The 25,871-nt window shown below is 37.7% G+C and overlaps 1 protein-coding gene across 1 annotated transcript in view; it reads left to right on the forward strand.

The window, feature by feature from the left end:
* The first annotated feature begins 21,469 nt into the window (after window positions 1-21,469).
* Window positions 21,470-25,871, forward strand: part of LOC128665969 (NADH-cytochrome b5 reductase 2) — a 42,506-nt gene continuing 38,104 nt past the window's right edge. Inside the window, exon 1 of the mRNA XM_053720269.1 lies at window positions 21,470-21,558. Coding sequence (XP_053576244.1) covers window positions 21,544-21,558 — 15 coding nt within the window. The 5' untranslated portion in view covers window positions 21,470-21,543. The remainder of the gene's footprint in view (window positions 21,559-25,871) is intronic.

Below are 25,871 nucleotides of genomic sequence, written 5' to 3' on the forward strand. Positions count from 1 at the left end.
AAGCTTGAGTCTTATCTAAGGAAGGCCTATTTATATTCAGGTCATCTTCTCAGACCTGCAATTTCTTTGGCTGATGTTGCGGCTGCATCAACCTTCTGGTTGGAGAATTTAGCGCAACAGGAATTGGATTCTGACTTATCTAGCATTATTCGCCTATTGCAATATGCTAATCATTTTATTTGTGATGCAAATTTTTATATTATCAAAATTGATTTTTGATCCATGTATTTAGCTTTTTTAGCTAGAAGAGCATTGTGGCTTAAATCTTGGAATGTTGATATGACATCTAAACCTAGATTACTATCTCTTTCTTTCCAAGGTAATAATTTATTTGGTTCTCAGTTGGATTCTATTATTTCAACTGTCACTGGGGGAAGGGAGTTTTTTTTCTGCCTCAGGATTAAAAACCTAAGGGTAAATCTAAGGCTTCTAACCTTTTTCGTTCCTTTCGTCAGAATAAGGAACAAAAACTCAATCCTCCCCCAAGGAGTCTGCTTCCAATTGGAAGCCATCCTTAAATTGGAATAAATCCAAGCCATTTAGGAAACCAAAGTCAGCCCCTAAGTCCACATGAAGATGCAGTCCTCATTCCAGCTCACCTGATAGGGGGCAGATTAAGGTTTTTCAACGATATTTGGTTAAAATCTATCCAAAATCAATGGATTCAGAGCATTGTCTCTCAAGGGTATTGAATAGGATTCAGAGTAATACCTCCTGTGAGAAGATTTTTTTCTCTCACGTATCCCAGTAAATCCAGTAAAAGCTCAGGCTTTCCTGAAGTTTGTTTCAGACCTGGAGTCATCAGGGGTAATCATGCCAGTTCCTCCTCAGGAACAAGGTTTGGGGTTTTATTCAAATCTATTCATTTTACCAAAGAAGGAAAATTTATTCAGACCAGTTCTGTATCTGAAAATTTTGAATCGTTATGTAAGAGTACCAACTTTCAAGATGGTGACTATAAGGACTATTCTGCCTTTTGTTTAGCAAGGACATTATATGTCCACATTACCTTCATATTCCGATTCATCCAGAATATTATCAGTTTCTGAGATTCTCTTTTCTAAACAAGCTTTACCAATTTGTTGCTCTTCCATTTGGCCTAGCAACAGCTCTAAGAATATTTCAAAGGTTTTGGGTGCCCTACTCTCCGTAATCAGAGAACAGGGTATTGCGGTGTTTCCTTATTTGGACGATATCTTGGTTCTAGCTCAGTCTTTGCGTACTGCAGAATCTCACACCAATCAAATAGTGTTGTTTCTTTGGAAACATGGTTGGAGGATCAATTTACCAAAAGTTTCTTGATTCCTCAGACAAGGGTCACCTTTTTAGGCTTCCAGATAGATTCAATGTCCATGACTCTGTCTCTAACAGACAAGAGACGTTTAAAATTGGTTGCAGCATGCCGGCACCTTCAGTCTCAGTCATTCCCTTCAGTGGCTATGTGCATGGAAGTTTTAGGTCTCATGACTGCAGCATCGGATGCAAACCCCTTTGCTTGTTTTCACATGAGACCTCTTCAGCTTTGTATGCTGAATCAATGTACTACACTCTCTGACATGGTGGATAGATCACCATTGTTTAGTTCAAGGGGCTTCTTTTGTTCGGCCAACCTGGACTGTGATCACAACAGATGCGAGTCTTTCAGGTTGGGGAGCTGTTTGGGGATCTCTGACAGCACAAGGGGTTTGGAAATCTCAAGAGGCGAGATTACCAATAAATATTTTAGAACTCTGTGCAATTCTCAGAGCTCTTCAGTTTTGGCCTCTGCTAAAGAGATAACCGTTCACTTGTTTTCAGACAGACAATATAACAACAGTGGCATATGTCAATCATCAGGGTGAGACTCACAGTCCCCAAGCTATGAAAGAAATATCTCAGATACTTGTTTGGGTGGAATCCAGCTCTTGTCTAATCTCTGCGGTGCATATCCCAGGTGTAGACAATTGGGAGGCGGATTTTCTCAGCCGCCAGACTTTACATCCAGGGGAGTGGTCTCTCCATCCAGATGTGTTTTCTCAGATTGTTCAGTTGTGGGGTCTTCCAGAGATAGATCTCATGGCCTCTCATCTAAACAAGAAACTTCCCAGATACCTGTCCAGGTTCAGGGATGTTCAGTCGGAAGCAGTGGATGCGCTGACACTTCTTTGGTGTTATCATCCTGCTTACATTTTCCCGCCTCTAGTTCTCCTTCCAAGAGTGATCTCTAAAATCATCATGGAACAATCATTTGTGTTGCTGGTGGCTCCAGAATGGCCACACAGGTTTTGGTATGCGGATCTGGTTCGGATGTCCAGTTGCCCGCCTTGGCCACTTCCGTTCGGCCAGACCTACTATCTCAAGGTCCGTTTTTCCATCAGGATTTCAAATTATTAAATTTGAAGGTATGGAAATTGAATGCTTAGTACTAAGTCATAGAGGTTTCTCTGACTCAGTGATTAATACTATGTTACAAGCTCGTAAATCTGTTTCTAGAAAGATTTATTATAGAGTTTGGAAGACTTACATTTCATGGCGTTTTTACAGTTTCTTCAGAACGGTTTGGATAAGGGTTTGTCTGCAAGTTTCTTGAAAGGACAAATCTCCGCTCTTTCTGTTTTATTTCACAGAAAGATTGCTACACTTCCTGATATACACAGTTTTGTACAGCCTTTAGTTCTTATTAAACCTGTTATTTAATCAATTTCTCCTCCTTGGAGTCTTATTTTGGATCTGACGGCTTTACAGGTTCTTCCATTCGAACCTATGCATTTTTTGGACATTATACTACTTTCTTGGAAAGTGTTGTTCCTTTTGGCCATCTCTTCTGCTAGAAGAGTTTCTGAATTCTGAGTTATCTGCTCTTTCTTGTGAGTCTCCTTTTCAGATTTTTTCATCAGGATAAGGCAGTTTTGCGGACTTCTTTTTAATTTTTACCTAAGGTTGTGAATTCTAACAACATTAGTAGAGAAATTGTTGTCCCTTCCTTGTGTCCTAATCCTAAGAATTCTTTGGAAAGTTCCTTACATTCTTTGGATGTGGTAAGAGCTTTGATATATTATGTGGAAGCTACTAAAGATTTCAGGAAGACTTCCAGTCCAGTTTTATTTTCTGGTCCTAGGAAAGGTCAGAAGGCTTCTGCTATTTCCTTGGCTTCTTGGTTGAAACTTTTGATTCATCAAGCTTATTTGGAGTCGGGTCAGGCCCCGCCTCAGAGAATTACAGCTCATTCTACTAGATCAGTCTAGTGGGCTTTTAAGAATGAAGCTTCAGTTGATCAGATTTGCAAAGCGGCAACTTGGTCCTCTTTGCTTACATTTACTAAATTCTACCGTTTTAATGTATTTTCTTCTTCGGAAGCAGTTTTTGGTAGAAAAGTTCTTCAGGCAGCTGTTTCAGTTTGATTCTTCTGCTTTTGATTTAAGTTTTTTTCTTTCAAATTAAATAAACTTATATTTTTGGGTTGTGGATTAATTTTTTTCAGCAGATTATGGCTGTTTTTATTTTATTCCCTCCCTCTCTAGTGACTCTTGAGTGGAGATCCACATCTTGGGTATTGATATCCCATATGTCACTAGCTCATGGACTCTTGCCAATTAAATGAAAGAAAACATAATTTATGTAAGAACTTACCTGATAAATTCATTTCTTTCATATTGGCAAGAGTCCATGAGGCCCACCCTTTTTATGGTGGTTATGATTTTTTGTATAAAGCACAATTATTTCCAAATTTCCTTTGTTGATGCTTTCTACTCCTTTCTTTATCACCCCACTGCTTGGCTATTTGTTAAACTGAATCGTGGGTGTGGTGAGGGGTGTATTTATAGGCATTTTGAGGTTTGGGAAACTTTGCCCCTCCTGGTAGGATTGTATATCCCATATGTCACTAGCTCATGGACTCTTGCCAATATGAAAGAAATGAATTTATCAGGTAAGTTCTTACATAAATTATGTTTTTTACTTAAAGGGACACTGAACCCAAATTTTTTCTTTCGGGATTCAGATTGAGCGTGCAATTTTAAGCAACTTTCTAATTTACTCCTATTATCAATTTTTCTTCGTTCTCTTGCTATTTTTATTTGAATAAAAAAAGCATCTAAGCTTTTTTTGGGGTTCAGAACTCTGGATAGCACTTTTTTTTTATTGGTGGATGAATTTATCCACCAATCAGCAAGGACAACCCAGGTTGTTCACCAAAATGGGCCGGCATCTAAACTTACATTCTTGCATTTCAAATAAAGATACCAAGAGATCGAAGAAAATTTGATAATAGGAGTAAATTAGAAAGTTGCTTAAAATTGCATGCTCTATCCAAATCACAAAAGAAGAAAAAAATCGGTTCAGTGTCCCTTTAAGGTGATTAAGTACTGATTATCGTTTGTATTGCTACTCAAACAAACAAACAAACAAAACAGACTATACAATATTCACATAGCTGGGTTCTAAATATTTCTGTAACCTCAACTAAATGTAAATATATATTTATATATACACATTCTTATGTTTATATATATAGTGCAGCTTTTTAGATTCTTTAAGAAGTGGCCTCATTACTAGTAATTAAATATTTTGATATTGTAACAAAATGTTTATTTATGCATATTAAAAAAGTGCAATAGGAGGCGGAGCACCTGGTTAGCAGCAAGAAAAAAGAGCTCCGGTAAAATCGGCACAATTAACGGAGAAAATAACCAATCTAAGGCTCCCACGGCTTTCCCTTGCAAGACTGTAGCCAGTGTAAGAGAAGGGGCACAAGAAATTACAGGATCAGAACGTGAAGGGCTGATAAATCGCCCTTGCCACAGAAGCAGCAAAATAAGAGGAAAAAGGCGCGAAAAGGTGGCGCCATATTGAGAAGGACGCAAGTTAAAGTAAAGTAACAAAACAGACAACAAAGAAAACAGAACAACCATCAAAGCTGATTAAGGTGGTCAAGGGATTGAACAAGCAGTAAGCTGAAGATACTGTCGAGCTGCAGACATTGCATTGCACAGTCAGAAAACGTAAGACACACTATACACCACACAGGCTGAGTGCTTACACATGCAGGCCCCAATGTAGCAGACATTCAGGCAGTAAAAGACTAGATAATCACAGCAGCTAGTCGAGTTGAGAATAAGCCCCTGCCACAATAAAAAAGATACTTGGTGGGGAACTAAACAATTAAACCACAGCTTATGACATATGATAGATCGCATTAACAGAACGCTGAGAGCGAGTTACCGCTCAATAGCTCACACCCCACAGTTTGGAACTATCAGTAGGCCTTCTACTCCCCTCCATTGTGAATCAGAGGGTAGGATAGTAGCAAGAGAGTTGGTACTGGGACATAGCGCTACAATAATAAGCAGAATTTTGTGGCATAAAGAAAAGAAGAGCAGAGGGGAAAGGCAGCATCCCAGCATAAAAATTAAAACACTTTGGTTTGAGCTTGGCAGCAACCCCACATAAATATGACAATAATAACAGCAAGAATCGGTTTGTCTTTGGAATGTAGTGAGAAAGCAATATGAGATAGAGGAGGTGTTGTGCACCAAATATCCAGACAACCACAGTATCGCCGAACATCTCACCAAGCTCAGATCTATTAAACTCTATGTCCCTCTATAAGTGAAGATATCCTCTAAAATCTGATGCCCATACTGTTGTTTCAGACAAATTTAATACTGCCACCTTGAGTGCGACAGAAGGCTTCGTCTGGCGGAAACCTGAGTTTGCCTACAAGTGCATAAAGAAATACTATTCAAGTTTTGTTAAAACCACTAGCAACAATGGCTAACAGACTGAAGAATCAGGAAAGAAAGACAAAACATATGACGGAAGTGCATGCTGCAGAAACTATCACATCAGAGCCTGCAGACACTATGCTCCAGGAGACCCATCCAATTGTTTCCCAGATATCAGCTTTATTTTTACCCTAAATAGAGCAACTACAGACGGGGATGGACTCATTGTCATCTGAGTTCAAAAGTTTCTCATCTAGACGCCAACAGATCGAACAGAGCATAGGTGACAGCGGGGACAGACAAAGAGAAACCTCAACAAAGGTGAATGTGCTTGAGACTCAGAACAAGTTGTTAATGGATAAGATCGAAGATTTGGAAAATCGATCAAGACACAACAACCTGCAAATTGTTGGTCTCCCAGAGATTGTCACTAGTTCAGAGCTGTTGATGTTTGCAAAATTAACTTTACCTTTCCTTTTAAAGGTGAAACCAGAGGAGATTCCATGTGTCGCTAAGAGGGCGCATATAGTTAGAAACATCAGTCAAGATTAAAAAAATTAGAGAGGACCACGTCAAGTCATGATATGCTAACTCAGCTTCAAGGATAAAATCCTACTCCTAAGAGCATATCGTCAAAATTCTCACTTACTATATGAGGGGCAGAAAATCCTTATATTCCAAGAATACTTGGTGGAGATCTAGAAGGCATAGAGAGTTCTCGCCGTACTGCAAATCCATGCTGGAGGTTGGACGTTCAGTGTCATTATTCCCAGCAAGGCTAAAACTCCAAACTCAACAAGGCATGAAGTTTTTTGATGACCCCAGACACCTACAAAAGTTTCTGAGACAATAAGCAGCAGAAACAGGAAAATAAGCTTGAAAGTGACTAAGACTCATTTTAAATACTTAAATAGTATGCATAAAAGATGCTTAAAACCTTTGCTTTGATTTACAGAGATAGGCAGATTTGGGGCAGAATTGGAGAAGCATGAGTTGCTAATTTAAACTGCCATACAGGAGAGTTTACACAGGTTTAATGAATAAAAATGTTCAGTTTATTAGAAATAGCCATTATACTGTTAATTCACTATTAGAGACTTACCAACAGGTTCTAATTTGGTTCCTAACGGGTCTCCTCTTGATTTCACTATTCATTTAAGTTAAAGGTTTTTACTATTTATAAAAGATGTTTGAAACCCTTGCTTTGAGATAGGCAGACTTAGAGCAGAATTAAAGAACTATTAGTTGCAAATTTAAGCTGCCATACAGTAGAGGTTACACAGGTTAGAAAAATAAATATGTTCAGTTTATTGGAAAAAGCCATTATATTGTTAAATCACTACTAGAGAGCAACCAACAGGTTCTGATTTATTTCATGTAAGTGGCAAGAGTCCATAAGCTAGTGACGTATGGGATATACATTCCTACCAGGAGGGGGCAAAGTTTCCCAAACCCCAAAATGCCCATAAATACACCTCCCACCTCACTCATACCTTAGTTTTACAAACTTTGCCTTCGTTGGAGGATGGTGAAGCAGGTCGTGCTTGATTTCTTCTGTGAAAGGCGCTTCTAAGCATTTTGAAGCCCAATTCCTCTCAAAGTACAGTGTTTGTCTTAGGGATGGGAAGGGAGTATTGCCTGATGATAACATGTTTTCACCTATGGGAAATCTATTCTAAGGCTCACTGTAAATTCGGTTGTAGGGATTCATCATCTGCTACCTCTCTTTACAGATCGACATTATACTCCTCTACTATTACCACTGCTGATATGTTTCAGTACTGGTTTGGCTGTCTGCTATATGTGGATCGGTGTCTTCAGGTAAGTATATATCATTTTTTAAGACACTCTCAGCTATGTTTGGCACTTTATATTTTAAAGTTTTTAATATATATTGCATATATTTGCCATGAGTCAGGTCTATGTTTATTTCCCTTTGCAGTCTAACAGTTTCAGCATGGAAATTATGTTTATGGGAGAAATTTAGACATTTTTTTTACCTGGGTTCCAGCTTGTTCGTGGGCAAATTAGGATCACGATGACGCAAAATGCTTCTATTTATTGCGTAATTCTTGGCGGGAATATTTTTGGTGCGGAGGTTGCGTTTGTTGTGATGCGAGTCACCTCATTTCTTGTGTCTTTTTTGACACAAATTTTTTTGCCCCGAGTTGTGTAATTTTTTGTTAACTTTGGTGCCAAAAGTTTTTTTCTCTGCATTTGCGTCATCCTTGGCACCAAAAATGTGTTATATTAAAGGTAAGGTAAAGTTTAGGGCTATTGAATCCATATAATCAAAGTACTAGTTAACCATAAGCTAGTCGCTAACTTTGTTTTTTGTTATATTATGTCGTTTACCTGAAATCCAAAGTTTATAATTCCTAACGTTTTATTCAATTCTCCTCCCCCATGCCACTTCCGTGTTTCTATATGTTATTTCAATGAGCGGTCTCACCCCTCTGCTTACGTCAGCTCAATGCGCGTTCACAGATTCTATAGATCTTATGCGCATGCGCCACTTCCCCCACTGCCAGATACATTGTTGAGATTGTAACAATTGATTCATTGAGCCTAAGGGGCCTAGTTATCAAGCCGTCAACCTCAAATACGCTGGAATTCCACAGCGTATTTGTGGCGAGGCTGCTTCGCCTTAGTTATCAAAGGTTAGAGACTGGCAAAAGTAGAATTTTGTGACGTAAACTTCGATCCGCCGGACTCTGTCCGACACAGATCGATTCTTACGTCACTCCAGATGTTCCGCACACAAGTGCGGCACAATCTGACTACTTTTGCTAGTTATCAAAAAACTAGCAGGTACGCTCGGCACTTTTCCGGCCCAGCGTACCTGGTTTTCAAACAGCCACCCTGGAGGCGGAGGATCCCATAGGAATCAATGGGAGTCTGACTATAGCGAAACTACAAGTTCGCTGCTGCCAGACATCCTATTGATTTCTATGGGAGATGTCTGCACCTAACACCCTAACATGCACCCCGAGTCTAAACACCCCTAATCTGTCCCCCCTACACCGCCGCAACTAAATAAAGTTATTACCCCCTAAACCGCCGCTCCCGGAGCCCACCGCAAGCTACTCTATACATATTAACCCCTAAACCGCCGCTCCCGGAGCCCACCGCAACTATAATATATGTATTAACCCCTAAACCGCCGCTCCCGGAGCCCACTGCAACTATAATATATGTATTAACCCCTAAACCGCCGCTCCCAGAGCCCACCGCAACTATAATATATGTATTAACCCCTAAACCGCAGCTCCCGGAGCCCATCGCAACTATAATATATGTATTAACCCCTAAACCGCCGCTCCCGGACCCTGCCGCAACCTATATTAAATTTATTAACCCCTAATCTGCCCCCCTACACCGTCGCCACCTATAATACATTTATTAACCCCCATCCTGCCCCCCATTACACCGCCGCCACTGTAATAAATTTATTAACCCCTAAACCTAAGTCTAACCCTAACACCCCCCTAACTTAAATATTAATTAAATAAATCTAAATAATATTTCTATTATGAACTAAATTAATCCTATTTAAAAATAAATACTTACCTTTAAAATAAACCCTAATATAGCTACAATATAAATAATAATTATATTGTAGCTATCTTAGGATTTATTTTTATTTTACAGGCAAATTTCAATTTATTTGAACTAGGTACAATAGCTATTAAAAAGTTATTAACTATTTAATAGCTTACCTAGCTAAAATAAAGAGAAATTTACCTGTAAAATAAAAACTAACCTAAGTTACAATTACACCTAACACTACACTATACTTTAATAAATTATTCCTATTTAAAACTAAATACTAACCTGTAAAATAAACCCTAAGATAGCTACAATGTAATTAATAATTACATTGTAGCTATTTTAGGATTTATATTTATTTTACAGGTAACTTTGTATTTATTTTAGCTAGTTAGAATAGTTATTAAATAGTTATTAACTATTTAATAACTACCTAGCTAAAAGAAATACAAAATTACCTGTAAAATAAATCCTAACCTAAGTTACAATTAAACCTAACACTACACTATCATTAAATAAATTAAATAAATTAACTACAAATAACTACAATTAAATACAATTACATAAACTAACTAAAGTACAAAAAATAAAAAAAAGCTAAGTTACAAAAAATAAAAAAAATAAGTTACAAACATTTTAAAAATATTACAACAATTTTAAGCTACTTACACCTAATCTAAGCCCCCTAATAAAATAACAAACCCCCCAAAATAAAAAAATGCCCTACCCTATTCTAAATTAAAAAAGTTCAAAGCTCTTTTACCTTACCAGCCCTTAAAAGGGCATTTTGTGGGGCATGCCCCAAAGAATTCAGCTCTTTTGCCTGTAAAAGAAAAATACAACCCCCCCGAACATTAAAACCCACCACCCACATACCCCTAATCTAACCCAAACCCCCCTTAAAATAACCTAACACTAATCCCCTGAAGATCATCCTACCTTGAGTCGTCTTCAGCCGAGCAGCGATGGAACCGAAGAGGAGACCCAGAGCGGCAGAAGTTATCCTCCAAGCGGCGCTGAAGAAATCTTCCATCCGATGAAGTGATCCTCCAAGAGGCGCTTAAGAAGTCTTCCATCCGGGCGATGTCATCTTCCAAGAGGCGCTGAAGAAGTCTTCTATCCGGGCGATGTCATCTTCCAAGCGGGGTCTTCAATCTTCATCCCGCCGACGCGGAACATCCTTCTTTACCGACGGACTACCGACGAATGAAGGCTCCTTTAAGGTACGTCATCCAAGATGGCGTCCCTTCAATTCCAATTGGCTGATAGGATTCTATCAGCCAATCGGAATTAAGGTAGGAAAAATCTGATTGGCTGATTGAATCAGCCAATCAGATTCAAGTTCAATCCGATTGGCTGATCCAATCAGCCAATCAGATTGAGCTCGCATTCTATTGGCTGATCGGAACAGGAAATGTGATATTTTGTTTAAAAGTTCTTTTTTTCTTTTTTTCTACATTTTGCAAGATGTCTCAAACTGATCCTGCCTTTGATGTTACTGTAGGAACCAAGATTCCTGTACACAATTTCTACCTAAATGTGTATATTGTTTATTAGCTGATTTTATTTCTTCAGCTCAGATATGTGGCACTTGTTATGTTATATTATTTCATACTGATAATGTTTCTATAGTACAAATACATCTACTGTTAAACCTTCACAGTCTTATGTACATGATATTCCTGTAGATATAAGGATTATATTGCTACAGCCATAGAGAAGCCTATGACTGCTATTCAGCCTTCAAATTAACGTATAAGATCTCTCCTAACTTCTCATAAATCTAATGAAGTTTGTATTGATCGACAGCATACTGAAGTATTTCTGCTGATGAGGATTTCTCTGACTCAGAGCATCCTACTTCAGAGACTGATATTGATAAATCAACCTTTCTATTGAATATATTTGTTCTTTATTAAGGAAGTATTGTTTATTTTGGGCATTGAGGAATCTAGTCCTCTTGATAACAAGAATAGCAAATGTTTGAATTCTGGTTTTTCAAACTTCTGAGGTTACTCTTGAACTTTTTCTTATTCCAGATGCTATCTCTCATATGTTTATCAAGGAATCTAAATTTAGTGCTTCTTTTTACCTTTCTTCTATGTTTAAAAAACTATCGGCTAGATTACGAGTTGTGCGTTAGGGTTAGAAAGCAGTGTTGAGAGGTCCCAACGCTGCTTTTTAACGCCCGCTGGTATTACGAGTCTTGAAATGACAGGCTCACCGCTCACTTTTTTGGCCGGAATCGGAAATACCGCAAATCCACTTACGTCAATTGCATATCCTATATTTTCAATGGGACTTGCATAACGCCGGTATTATGAGTCTAACCAAAAGTGAGCGGTAGACCCTCTCCTGTCAAGCCTGGTACCGCATTTAAAAGTCAGTAATTACGAGTTTTACACTACAAAGCCGTAGCATAAAACTCTTAACTAAAGTGCTAAAAAGTACACTAACACCCATAAACTACCTATTAACCCCTAAACCGAGGCCCCCCCACATCGCAAACACTAAAATAAAAATTTTAATCCCTAATCTGCAGAACCGGACATCGCCGCCACTAGAATAAATATATTAACCCCTAAACCGCTGCACTCCCGCATCGCAAACACTATTTAAATATTATTAACCCCTAATCTGCCGGCCCTAACATCACCGACACCTACCTACATTTATTAACCCCTTTCTGCCGACCCCAACGTCGCCACCACTATATTACAAGTATTAACCCCTAAATCTAAGTCTAACCCTAACCCTAACACCCCCTAACTTAAATATAATTACAATAAATCTAAATAAAATTACTATAATTAGCTAAATTATTCCTATTTAAAACTAAATACTTACCTATAAAATAAACCCTATGCTAGCTACAATATAACTAAGAGTTACATTGTAGCTAGCTTAGGGTTTATTTTTATTTTACAGACAAGTTTGTATTTATTTTAACTAGGTAGAATAGTTATTAAATAGTTATTAACTATTTAATAACTACCTAGTTAAAATAAATACAAAGATACCTGTAAAATAAAGCCTAACCTAAGTTGCAATTACACCTAACACTACACTATAATTAAATTAATTACATAAACTAAATACAATTAATTACAATTTAAAAAAAACTATCTAAAGTACAAAAAAAACTCCCACTAAATTACAGAAAATAAAATAATTACAAGAATTTTAAACTAATTACACCTACCCCCCCCTAACAAAATAAAAAAGCCCCCCAAAATAAAAAAAAGCCCTACCCTACACTAAATTACAAATAGCCCTTAAAAGGGCCTTTTGCGGGGCATTGCCCCAAAGTAATCAGCTCTTTTACCTGTAAAAAAAAGTACAATTCCCCCCCCAACATTAAAACCCACCACCCACACAACCAACCCTACTCTAAAACCCACCCAATCCCCCCTTAAAAAACTTAACACTAACCCCTTGAAGATCACCCTACCGTGAGACGTCTTCACCCAACCGGGCATAAGTGGTCCTCCAGACAGGCAGAAGTCTTCATCCAAGCTGGGCAGAAGAGGTCCTCCAGACAGCAGAAGTCTTCATCCAGACGGCATCTTCTATCTTCATCCATCCGGCCGGAGCGGGTCCATCTTCAAGACATCCGACGCGGAGCATCCTCTTCTTTCTTCGTCCGACGACTGAATGAAGGTTCCTTTAAATGACGTCATCCAAGATGGCGTCCCTTCAATTCCGATTGGCTGATAGAATTCTATCAGCCAATCGGAATTAAGGTAGAAAATAATCCTATTGGCTGATGCAATCAGCCAATAGGATTGAACTTCAATCCTATTGGCTGATCCAATCAACCAATAGGATTGAGCTGGCATTCTATTGGCTGTTCCAATCAGCCAATAGAATGCCAGCTCAATCCTATTGGCCGATTGCATCAGCCAATAGGATTTTTTCTACCTTAATTCCGATTGGCTGATAGAATTCTATCAGCCAATCGGAATTGAAGGGACGCCATCTTGGATGATTCATTCAGAAGAAGCCGTCGATTGAAGAGGATGCTTTGCTCCACGTCGGATGTCGTGAAGATGGAGCTGCTCCACCCCGGATGAATGAAGATAGAAGATGCCGTCTGGGTGAAGACTACTGCCCGTCTGGAGGACCACTTCTGCCGGCTTTGTTGAGGACATCTTGCCGCTTGGATGAAGACTTCTCCCTGTAAGTGAATCTTCAGGGGTTAGTGTTAGGATTTTTTAAGGGTGTATTGGGTGGGTTTTATTTTTTAGGTTAGGGCTTTGGGCAGCAATAGAGCTAAATGCCCTTTAAAGGGCAATGCCCATTCAAATGCCCTTTTCAGGGCAATGCCCATCCAAATGCCCTTTTCAGGGCAATGGGGAGATTAGGTTTTTTTAGTTAGGGTTTTATTTTGGGGGTTGGTTGTGTGGGTGGTGGGTTATACTGTTGGGAGGTTGTTTGTATTTTTTTACAGGTAAAAGAGCTGATTTCTTTGGGGCAATGACCCGCAAAAGGCCCTTTTAAGGGCTATTGATAGTTTAGTTTAGGCTAGGTTTTTTTTGTGGGGTGCTTTTTTATTTTGATAGGGCTCTTAGATTAGGTGTAATTAGTTTAAAGATCTGTAATTTGTTTTTTATTTTCTGTAATTTAGTGTTTGTTTTTATGATTTCACTAATTTAATTTAATTTATTTAATTGTATTTCATTTAGGAAAATTATTTAATTATAGTGTAGTGTTAGGTGTTATTGTAACATAGGTTAGGTTTTATTTTACAGGTAAATTTGTATTTATTTTAGCTAGGTAGTTATTAAATAGTTAATAACTATTTAGTAACTATTCTACCTAGTTATAATAAATACAAACGTGCCTGTAAAATAAAAATAAACTCTAAGCTAGACACAGTGTAACTATTAGTTATATTGTAGCTATCTTAGGGTTTATTTTATAGGTAACTATTTAGTTTTAAATAGGAATAATTTAGTTAATGATAGTAATTTTTATTTAGATTTATTGTAATTATATTTAAGTTAGGCGGTGTTAGGGTTTGACTTAGATTTAGGGGTTAATACATTTAATATAGTGGAGGCGACGTTGGGGGCGGCAGATTAGGGGTTAATAAATGTAGCTAGGTTGCAGCGACATTGGGGGAGGCAGATTAGGGGTTAATAAATATAATGTAGGTGTCGACGATGTTGGGGCAGCAGATTAGGGGTTAATAAGTATCATGTAGGTGTCGGCAATGTCGGCGGCAGCAGTTTAGGGGTTAATAATTGTAAGATTAGGGGTGTTTAGACTCGGGGTTCATGTTAGGGTGTTAGGTGTAAACATAAATTTCTTTTCCCCATAGGAATCAATGGGGTTGCGTTACGGAGCTTTACGCTGCTTTTTTGCAGGTGTTAGACTTTTTCTCAGCCGGCTCTCCCCATTGATGTCTATGGGGAAATCGTGCACGAGCACGTACGGCCAGCTCACCGCTGACTTAAGCAGCGCTGGTATTGAAGTGCGGTATGGAGCTCAATTTTGCTCTACGCTCACTTCTTGCTTTTTAACACCGGGTTTGTAAAAACCTGTAATACCAGCGCTGCAGGTAAGTGAGCGGTGAGAAAAATCTGCTCGTTAGCACCGCAAAGCGCATAACGCAAAACTCGTAAGTTATCACCACTTAGCAAAAACAGACATCAGTAACTTGTTAAAGGGATAGTAAACTTTTTTTTAAATGTTACATAATTATGAACGGATGGCCTTTTTTTAAAGTGCTGTTGTAAATTACAATTTAGCACCTAAAATGATACTAACCTCCTGTCCGAGGCCGTATGCTTCTTCGCGACACAGCAAGCGTCTTGGCACCATTCAACTGCATATAGCTAGCTCCCGTGCTAGGTAAAACAGCCGGCAGCTTTACCTTGCACTGGAGCACAATACATGCAGTTTAAGTATTTGTAAAGACTGCCCTGGTTGTACTCTCACAGACTGCTGCTGGACCCCTGAAATTCACACCAGTGACCGCTATACTGGATAAGAGAGAGCATTCATATATCCTAAAGGTTACTTGTCCTTCAGACAAGTGACTGGACGAGGACCAGCTGACACGGGCATGCATATAGGAGCATCTGTAGGCTGTGTCTAGTCTGTAGTGACTTTTTGTATATGAAATAGCAGATATTGTTCTCTAACACCACAACTCATTAAATTGGCCAAGCTAGCATCCTTATCTTACCTCTATCAGTAAACCAATTCCCAATACTAAGCTTACAAGACTCCCCGTCTTTGGTCTAGCACATGGGTACAGCCTGTTGATTGGTGGCTAAATGTACCCATTAATCAGCAAGCGCTATCCAGGGTGCTAAACCAAAAATGGTCTGGCTCGTAAGCTTACATTTCTGCTTTTTCAAATAAAGATACCAAAAGAACAAAGAAAAATTAATAATAGGAGTAAATTAGAAAGTTGCTTACAATTGCATGCTCTGAATCATGAAATAAAAATAGTGTGTTCAGTATCCCTTTAACTTAAAGGGACAGTCTACACCAGAATTTGTATTGTTTAAAAAGATAGATAATCCCTTTATTACCCATTCCCTAGTTTTGCACAACCAACAGTTATATAAATACACCTTTTACCTCTGTGATTACCTTGTATCTAAGCCTCTGCAAACTGCCCCCTTATTTCAGTTCTTCTGACAAACATCCATATTAGCCAATCAAAGCTGGCTCACCTAAACTCCACGTGCGTGAGCACAGTGTTATCTATATGACACACATGAACAAACACCCTCTAGTGGTGAAAAACTGTCAAAATGCCCTGAGAGAAGAGGCTGCCTTCAAGGCCTTAGAAATTAGCATAAGAACCTCCTAGGTTTAGCTTTCAACTAAGAATACCAAGAGAACAAAGAACAATTGGTGATAAAAGTAAATTGGAGAATTGTTTAAAATTACATTCTCTATCTAAATCATGAAAGTTTATTTTGGACTAGACTGTCCCTTTAACACAATACATTTGTACACATAGATACTTTTAAATTGAACTGACTCAGAACTATGGACCACTGATGTTTTTGTAGTTAATTCAGTCAAGCAAAAATCCCTGTGAAGAATTCAAGTCAGGGGATTGTTTTTCTTGGGGTATTGTCTACATTTTTAATATGCTAAACTGAATCTTTTGAGCAGGAAAGTGAAAGTGGGAATGCAGTTTAGATACCGGGAATCCTTTTTATTAACCCCTTCATGTTGTAGGCAAGTGCTTAGATCGGAATGTGGGGGACCACCTACGCTGCTAGGCACACCCCACAAGTTTGATTTTTCATTACATAAAACAAGGAGGCTGCAGTATGCAACATAACTTAGGACGTTCCATGCCGTCCTACCGGCGGTAAAGTCCAGCGCTGTTAGGATGTAATGGAACGTCCTAATGGCATGAAGGGGTTAATATATAGTCCTTATGATCAAGTGCATATTATAACAGTATAATAAATGCTAGCCTAAATATCTTAACACAAAAATATTACTTTATAGGAGCAATTATTTAAGTTTACATGCAACTGAAATTATGAGATATTATTACATAAAGGAAACAGCATAAAGGGAAATATTGTTTTTAAATCAAACAATACTTAAGTGCTCTACACTTTACTTAAATCATTAACACTCATTAACTCTACATGTTTATTAAGTTTATGGCCTCTATTTAACAAGGTCTGGCGGACCTGATCCGACAGTGCGGATCAGGTCCGCCAGACCTCGCTGAATACGGAGAGCAATACGCTCTCCATATTCAGCATTGCACCAGCAGCTCACAAGAGCTGCTGGTGCAACGCTGCCCCCTGCAGACTCGCGGCTAATGGGCCGCCAGCAGGGGGTGTCAATCAACCCGATCGTACTCTATCGGGTTTATTTCCGGCGATGTCTGTCTGCCTGCTCAGAGCAGGCAGACAGGTTATGGAGCAGCGTTCTTTGTGACTGCTGCTTCATAACTGCTGTTTCTGGCGAGTCTGAAGAGCTTGATAGATAGGCCCTTTTTGGAGCTTGATAGATAGGCCCCTTTTGGAGCTTGATAGATAGGCCCTTTTTGGAGCTTGATAGATAGGCCCTATGTGTTTTAAGCAATAAGTAGCATGACCATTTGACAGATGATTCTGAGATGAGTTTTTTTTTTTATACAAACTGATACACTCTTGAAATATCCCCCACTATGAGGTCAAGGAAGGAGGAAGCCCACTGAAGGGCATGAAGGTTTTTGCAGCAGCTGGAGAAACAAGTATACAGCCGGCCAGATGAAACAAAGGAACTGTGAGTAATACTCATTTATGCTAATAACTTCATATGAAACTGAGTATTGGGGAGGGTTGGATGGAGACCACAGTCATAGTCAGTTAATTTAGATTTTAAAGACTATCTGAGAAAGTTAAAATACAGCTCCATGCCTAAACAGTACCTTATAATACCGACTTGTATTGTTAAATTTGTTTTCCTGCTAATACTTAGAAGAAAAAAAAAGTTCTATTTAGGGTTTCAAACTCTCCTTCAGAAATACTGAATGAAAAGCAGCTGATTTATAGATACCTTCCTGGACTGGGAGGCTTGGAATTAGTAGAGGTCTAGTGGTGACTAGGGATGGGCGAATGTGTTTATATTCGAATATGAATGTTAGAATGAATGTTATTGTCGAAATTAGATTTACATAATCAAATGTTGATAAGAACGAATATTCTTAAAAATTCTATAATCGAATGCTGTTTACAGTTTTCGAATGTCACATTGGAATTTTAATGTATATAATTAGATTGAATGTCCACATTCGAAATTTTGAATGTAACATTTGGTTTAAAAAATACTATTCAGAAGTTCAATAGTTCTTGTGGTAGGGAATTTAGTAAATTGATACATAATAGATATAAATATATCAATTTAAATGTTTCGATTTGGAATATTGCATAAATTGGAATATTACATTTAAAGAAAGCATTAGAAATACTATTATAAATATATAAATTCGAATTTGAATATTGCATAATTCAAATATAATTATTAGAAAATTTAAATTGAATATTACATTTAAAGAAATCATTAGAAATAATATTACATTAAACGAATGTTAGAATGTTGTACAAGCATTTGACATTCAAAACAAACAAATTTGTTTCATATTTTGAATGTTGCGAAACATTTGCGCATTCCTACTTTGAAATCCTGGACTTTTCTAGAGAAGGGAAGCTGCTAGAGGGACAGCAGGACAACTCTCGTACCTTCACAATCCCAGAATATTTTGGATAATTGAGAGACTACTTTGACCCTCCAGTCCTTTTAGCCATATCCAACATCACAGCTCGGATCAAATCCAAGGTCATGAAACTTCTGCCATGTATATATGGCTGTATAAGATCAGACCTACAATCCAGGAGCCCATGCCAGTCATATACCTTTATCAGAACTCAGATCAGACCCACAGCCCAGTAAGCCCTGACACTTATACCTTCTTTAAATAAAGAATTCATTTTTTGAGTGATGCTAATTTTGATACATGTTTGGACCTATAAGTGCAGGGTCCTGTAGCATTATACCTTTAAATATATAACTGTGCTTGACACCTTTATAAATTTGTTTGGCTAATATTGATATCTGACCAAATCAGTAAGTCTTCAGTTATTTTAAATATATTTTACAGGACAGCTAGTAAAAATAATGAACTGTTCAATTAAAGGGACAGTCTACACCAATTTTCATAAAACAGCATGTAATAGACACTACTATAAAGAAGAATATGTAGATACTGATATAAAAATCCAGTATAAAAGCTTTTAAAAACTTTTTTAGGAGCTGCCAATTTAGCACTGTTGATGAGGTTAGGTTGGGAGTCGGGACATCCACTGAAATGGGCTGAGAAAACGACACTCCCAATTTGTGTTTCACTGGGTAAAATTCACAGAGATCTCTCTAGCCTCTCCAGATTCACAAGCCTCACCAAACTCTCCAACGTCACCATTTTGTGTCATTTTAAAGGACTAGTAAATACAGTAGATTTGCATAATCAACAAATGCATGATAAAAAGATAATGCGATAGCACTTAGTCTGAACTTCAAATGAGTAGTAGGTTTTTTTTCCTGACAAATTTTAAAGAGATATCTATTTCCACTCCCCCTGTATCATGTGACAGCCATCAGCCAATCACAAATGCATATACGTATATTGTGTGAATTCTTGCTCAGTCGGAGCTGGTGACTCAAAAAGTGTAAATATATAAAGATTGTGCACATTTTGTTAATGGAAGTAAATTGGAAAGTTGTTTAAAATTGCATGTTGTATCTGAATCATGAAAGTTCAATTTTGACTTGAGTGTCCCTTTAAGCATCTGATGCATTTAGGAGTGAGCTCAGGGTGAATTAGAAATATAGAATAATGTAAGACTGGGGAGTCTGGTGAAGCTGGCAAGACCGTTTGGTGAATTTACCAGATTGTGAGCGGTATGTCAAGCAACTAGATGAAAACACAGACGCATGATGTCTTGTTACTTTGTTGTATGCAGTGGAGCGTGACAGATTAAAGTGATCCTGTTTGTTATGAACAGAAGAGGTGAAAACCACAAAGTGTCTGTTTTTTTACGACTAGTTGGTTTATAGTCCCCCCATGGACAGACTTCAGTAAATATGCAGCAGTAAACAGGAAGCACATATGCAGCTAAACTGCCAGTCTCACAAGCACAATATTTATAGGGCACTGAGAACCAGCTGTTTGTACAATGTTTGTAAACATAATATGCCACAATCCATGTCCCAAGGCTCAGATGTAGTCAATGTTTTAAAGGGACATGGGTGTGTAGTACTATTAAAAAAATAAAACAAAAAAAGCAACTTTATTACCTCTTACCAAATAAAAGCTTAAAAATGTGCTTTTTCGGTTGTATTTTTAGAAATATGCCTCACTAATCACCGCAATTCAGATGTATCATTATTTTGCACCTTAGAAAAACCTAAAATTCTCCTACAAATAAGATCACAAAAGTTCTCCATAACCACTGTGGAGAACATTAAATTCACTCCACTTTTTTCAAGAGAGAAGATGGAATATTTCTTAATTATTGCTGCTATTTCTTTGGCAAGGGGCAGTGAAAATCACCTTGATGATGGAAATATGCCCTTATGGAGATGCCAAAGAGTGCCCTGAGTGTAACTTTTTTTTATAAAATATGTCCTTATTTACATTTTTATTTATTTTATTTTTTTTAGTTCCTAAGGATCAAAACATTTTGGTCAACAAAAAAGTACTTTTAGAAGTCCTGCTTAAAGCAGAAACTGGACTGATAACGAACTACTCCGCAGTGCGGAAAATGCGAATGAGATATCAAAAGATGTAAATTTCTTTTGTATAATATATTTTAACAAGGAGGAATGTGAAGATAACATATTTTTTTATTTTTTAGAATAAATATATGATTTCAATATAACAATTTGGTGTCCTATTCATTACTATCTGTAAAGTAAGACTAGCTTATCGTTATCAGTCTAAAACTAACAATATTACATCAGTGTAAGACGTGTCACCAGTGACATTTTTGAATATCTATAGGAGTCAAAAGATCTGCAGGGGGTGTGGAAGGGATTTGACATTTGTTCCCTCTGAATAGACATGCTGAATATGCTGGCACATTATTAATAATAACTAAAGTCTCTTGTCAGACAAATATGACAATATCCATGTGGCAGACAACACTGCATAATTAAACAATAAGTACATTACTAAGTACAAATGTAACCTGCTTCATGATGAATTAAACACTATGAGATTAGTGAAGTTGGGCTAGGTCAGATGGCTGTTTTTATCCCTGATGGGATTCCCATGCAGTCTGCAACCTCTCCTCTCTGAGCAATGGCACATTCTAAACCCCAGAAAAATATATTTTTACCTCACAAATAAAGCACATTTTATCTGCAGTCTTTAGACCCTCTCTTAGCCCCCCACAGGCAATTTAACTGATACAAGGGTTAAATGCACTATGCAGCAGTTCCATTTGAGGACCCAGCAGCCCCTTTGAGCAATATTGGTTTCCTTTCACTGCTTTATTGTATGAGGCTGCAGCTCCTCTCCTCCCATTCTCATCTGTACAGGTCTGAGCCTGTGAGCCATAGTGTGTTAGCTATCCCTCCCCTTCTCCCCAACACACCACTGTCATACAACACAGGGACCTCTAACCCAGTGGCAGAAGCATTGTAAGAGGTGGGATTTGCTGTGGGCGGGAGCACTGGTGTGTTCAAGCAGGTCTATGAAGTGGGATGTTCTTGGTGCCTTTCTGCAAGAAGCAGAAGCAGCTAAAACACCAGAGCTGCCATGGATATTGCTTTGGTAAGTGACTCCTCTGTGTATGTTATTCCTGCTGTATCAGTCTCAAAAAGCTGTAATCACAAAGCTGATTCTCCACTATGATCAAACTATTCAGCTTCTAAAGCTCTATCTCTGCACTTAAATGAATTAACTCCATGAAATCAACAACATTTTGTATTGTCCATCAATTAACATGGGCGGTCCTTATTCTTAAAATTGTTGGGTGCTAACAAAGCTTCATATCAAGAATGGAGGGTGGATTCAGCATTTTCTTATACTTATTTCTAAATTAATTTTCCCTTTTCCTGAACAGAGCAAAAGACCTGTCAGCACCATTGAAATTTGAAAGTGCAGAGCTACCCCAGCCTCTCATTAGAACTGGCACTGCCAAGTACTTGCAATTTGTGCATAATTCCCTTACTGATTTTCACCCTATTCACTATCACTGACCCTGCAGGACATTACACTAAGAGCAAAGTGCCCCAATGCAGGTTGTCTGTAATTTGCACAGCTCATTTCTTTACTGTCATGCTTCTCTAACTGGCAGTAAAGACAACTAGAGAAATAACTTTTATATATCTATTTCTATAGACTGTATCAAATGATTAAATATTGTTTGTATCACTCTTGTGGTATAATGTATGCTTATTTTATATTGAAGTTGTTTAGCATTAATATTGCTTATCTGAGACAGGAATACTATCAGGAGGAGCTGTAAAGCTATTGGCCAAGGGACAGAGATGAGGTGGTGTCATACCATAGGGAGGTGCCTGGGATACGTGCACATTTCTGAGTTATGAGTGGGGAAGGGGATTCTGGGATAACTCATTGATTAAATAGGCACTGTCACAATGAGTTACTACATACGAACAGAAAGAAACTGTAGTTAATGCATAACTGCATTTAAGTTATCTACACTAAGTATATCCCCTTTTTGTGTGACTGTATTTCAATATTAGTCATGTTTAGAATAACTTAACACAGAGGATTTTTGTACAATATGTGTTTTATACAATATATTTAAGGCACCTCGCCCCTATCAAGTTGGTTCACTGACTGACATGCAATTGCTGCCAAACAAATACTTTTTAGTTAAGGGGATGTAAAACCCAAATTTGCTCTTTCATGATTCAGATAGAGAATGCAATTTTAATCAACTTTCAAATTTACCACTTGTTCTCTTGGTATATTTTGTTGATAAAAGCTCAGGAGCGTGCATCCATCTGCACCACTATATGGCAGCAGTTTTGTAAAAATGTTATTAATCTGCAAGAGCACTAGGGGGCAGTACTATTTCCTCCCATGTAGTGCTTTATACATCTACATGGTTATCTCTTCAACAAAAAATATCACGGGAACATAGCGAATTTGATAATAGAAATCAATTATTTATTTTTTTAATTATCTGCTCTGTTTGAATTACAAAATAATTTTTTGGGCAACATATCCCTTTAATTGGAACATATTTTATGCAAATTGGATGAGAAAACTCTGTTTCTTTAAATTGGCTTTAAACATTAAATATATGCTAGATATAATGATGTATTAAAGCAAAGATTAGCCTGAGAATAAAATGAAGATGCAATATTTGTAAATTAGTTTAAATATGTAAGTATATTAAAAATAGAAATATTTAAGAAACAAGGGTCAAGTTTTAGTCTATGTAATGTAAAGGGTACTGCCATTATGTAACCTAGGTTTATAAGTATATTATCTCCATTGCTAAGGCCAGTTACAGGCAGTTATGAGTGAGCTACTAAAGAAGTAATATTCAAGTGGTTAATGTCCCTTTAAAAGTTGCACAATATGTTTGACAGCTCAAATGTAAATAAATAGGTAGATTTTTGGAGTTTAACCAACTTTATCTCAGCTTGGTAAGCTGCAGGTTTGTGGATAGACCTCTATGCGTTTAAACCCTTAGTAAATTAAACACATAGAAAGAAATGGAATTAGTATGAAAATAAAATGTTCTAACAAAATACAGCATTTTATTTTACAGCAGAATATTCATTTAAATGTCTCTCCAAGAGTCTTCTAATGTACATCTCTAAAAGCTAAAATGTTTAGATTTCTTTATGCACTATAAAAAACATAAATAAAATATGTAACAAATTAAGCTATGTTTTGTAACCATTCTATTTAAAGGGACACTGAACCCATATTTTTTGCTTTCATGATTCAGATAGAGCATGGAGTTTTAAGCAACTTTCTAATTTACTCCTATTATCATTTTTTTTCTTTCTCTTGGTACCTATATTTTAAAAAGCAAGAATGAAAGCTTACAAGCCAGCCCATCTTTGGTTCAGCACCTGGGTAGCACTTGCTGATTGGTGGCTAAATGTAGCCACCAATTGCTATCCAGGGAGCTGAACCAAAAATAAAGTGGCTTCTAAGCTTACAGTCCTACTTTTTCAAATAAAGTTACCAAAAATAATAATAGGAGTAAATAAGAAAGTTGCTTAAAATTGCATGCTCTATCTAAATCATGAAAGAAAAAATGTGGGTTCAGTGTCCCTTTAAATACTGTGCATGATACAGCAAACTGAATGCCACTTACCAGTCATTAAAGGGTCATGACATTTCCCCCCCATAATTCAGATAGAGAATACAATTGTAAACAACTTTGTCTGGAGCACTAAATGGCAGCAGTTTTGCAAGAATGTTATCTATTTGGGAGCACTATTTCCTGCCATGTAGTGCTCTAGATGCCTACCTAAGTATCTATTCAACACTGAATACAATGGGAACAAAGCAAATTTGATAATAGAAATAAATTTGAGTTTTTTTTAAATTGTATGTTCTATCTGAATCACAAAATGTTTGGGTTTCATATCCCTTTAATGTTTATATAATGCAGTTACACAAGCTTACCTTAGTACCATCATGGCAGTTTTCACAAGCAGCTATAGACCTGCAAATTAACTTCTTTTAACCGCTTTAAAAGGTTACTGCTTTGTAGGTGATTGGTTTAAAGTTTGTTTGTAGGGTCACCACCTTTCTTATAAAAAGATACATTGGCTTTGCTTATTAACATGAATTTGTTTATACAATTATGCAACGTAACTCAAAAAAGTAAATGGATTTTAAACAGTAGCAGGCAGGTGTTATATGGTCACATAAACTATATATGTGTACAGAGCAGGATGAGTACAACTTAGGTGTCTGCTGGGCAATGTGAGGTCTGTGCTCTGCTGTCACCAGTGAAGTTTGAAGTTGTGTGAGTGACAATGATCAATTTTGTGTCCCTAGCAATTAGGGATAACACTGCTTTCACTGTTCAGTCACACCAAGGAAACCTACATTTGTTTCCCGGTCTATAAACAGAGGCAGGAGAGTGACAGTTCCAAGAGTATGTTAGTGTGGTGTGATAGTGTGAGCATATGCTACTCACGTGGGTCACTTCTAGTGACATCTCAGATAATCCTTCATCCCTGGAGTCATAAGTGCATATGATGCCAACATTCTGGCACAGCTCACCTAAGGGGGACATTGGTCAGGGTATTCAGGGGCAGAACTATCATTAGTGCAGCAGGTGCAGTGGCACCGGGGTTCAAATGCTAGGTGGGCCCATAGCAGTCAGTCTATACACAGGAGTGTGTAGAATTTGTACAATCCAAATTCAAGGGAGTCTTTTATTAGTGCAGGTTGCTATTCCATTCATTTGTCTTTCTGTATGTCTGTCTGTCTTAAAAATCATTATACAGAGCAGCATGTATATTATTACTATTGCTTTCTACTGAGTTACCTTTAGGGGCCCAACAATTATTTTATTGTTGATTAGGTTCACTACCGAGGGTATTGTGCATTATGAGTAGTGTGCCCATTCTGGAAATGCTCTGTAACAACCAGGGGAACAGGGCCGGCGCTTGCATACAGACAAGCTAGGCAGTCGCCTTAATGCACCCAAGCAGGGGGGCACAATCTTAGAGCAGCAACACTGTTATATGTTTTTTTTACAATTTTATTTTAGTGCGAGGGGAATATGCCAGAGCTTTCCATGCGCTGTGCTGGTTATCACTGTAGCCGTAGGTTACAGACTCAGACCCTAAGCTTTGCATAAATATAGGCACTAACATTGCAGGTATTTATTTAGTACATGCACTGACCAGTGAGATCAACATGTCCAGAAAACCCTAGATGACTCAGTCCTCATATTTGAATCAAATTTGTCATCAGAAAAGGTTTAGAAATACTGGCATAAACAATAGTAATATATTAAAACTTAATAAAACATACATACAAGTATGTAAATAATAATCTGTATTTAGGTTCACATACCAATGTTTGTTCCTACATGTGTATGAGACATAGGATCATTTTATGTTGGATAGTGT

Source organism: Bombina bombina, chromosome 7, assembly GCF_027579735.1.
Source record: "Bombina bombina isolate aBomBom1 chromosome 7, aBomBom1.pri, whole genome shotgun sequence".
NCBI classification, from domain to species: Eukaryota; Metazoa; Chordata; class Amphibia; order Anura; family Bombinatoridae; genus Bombina; species Bombina bombina.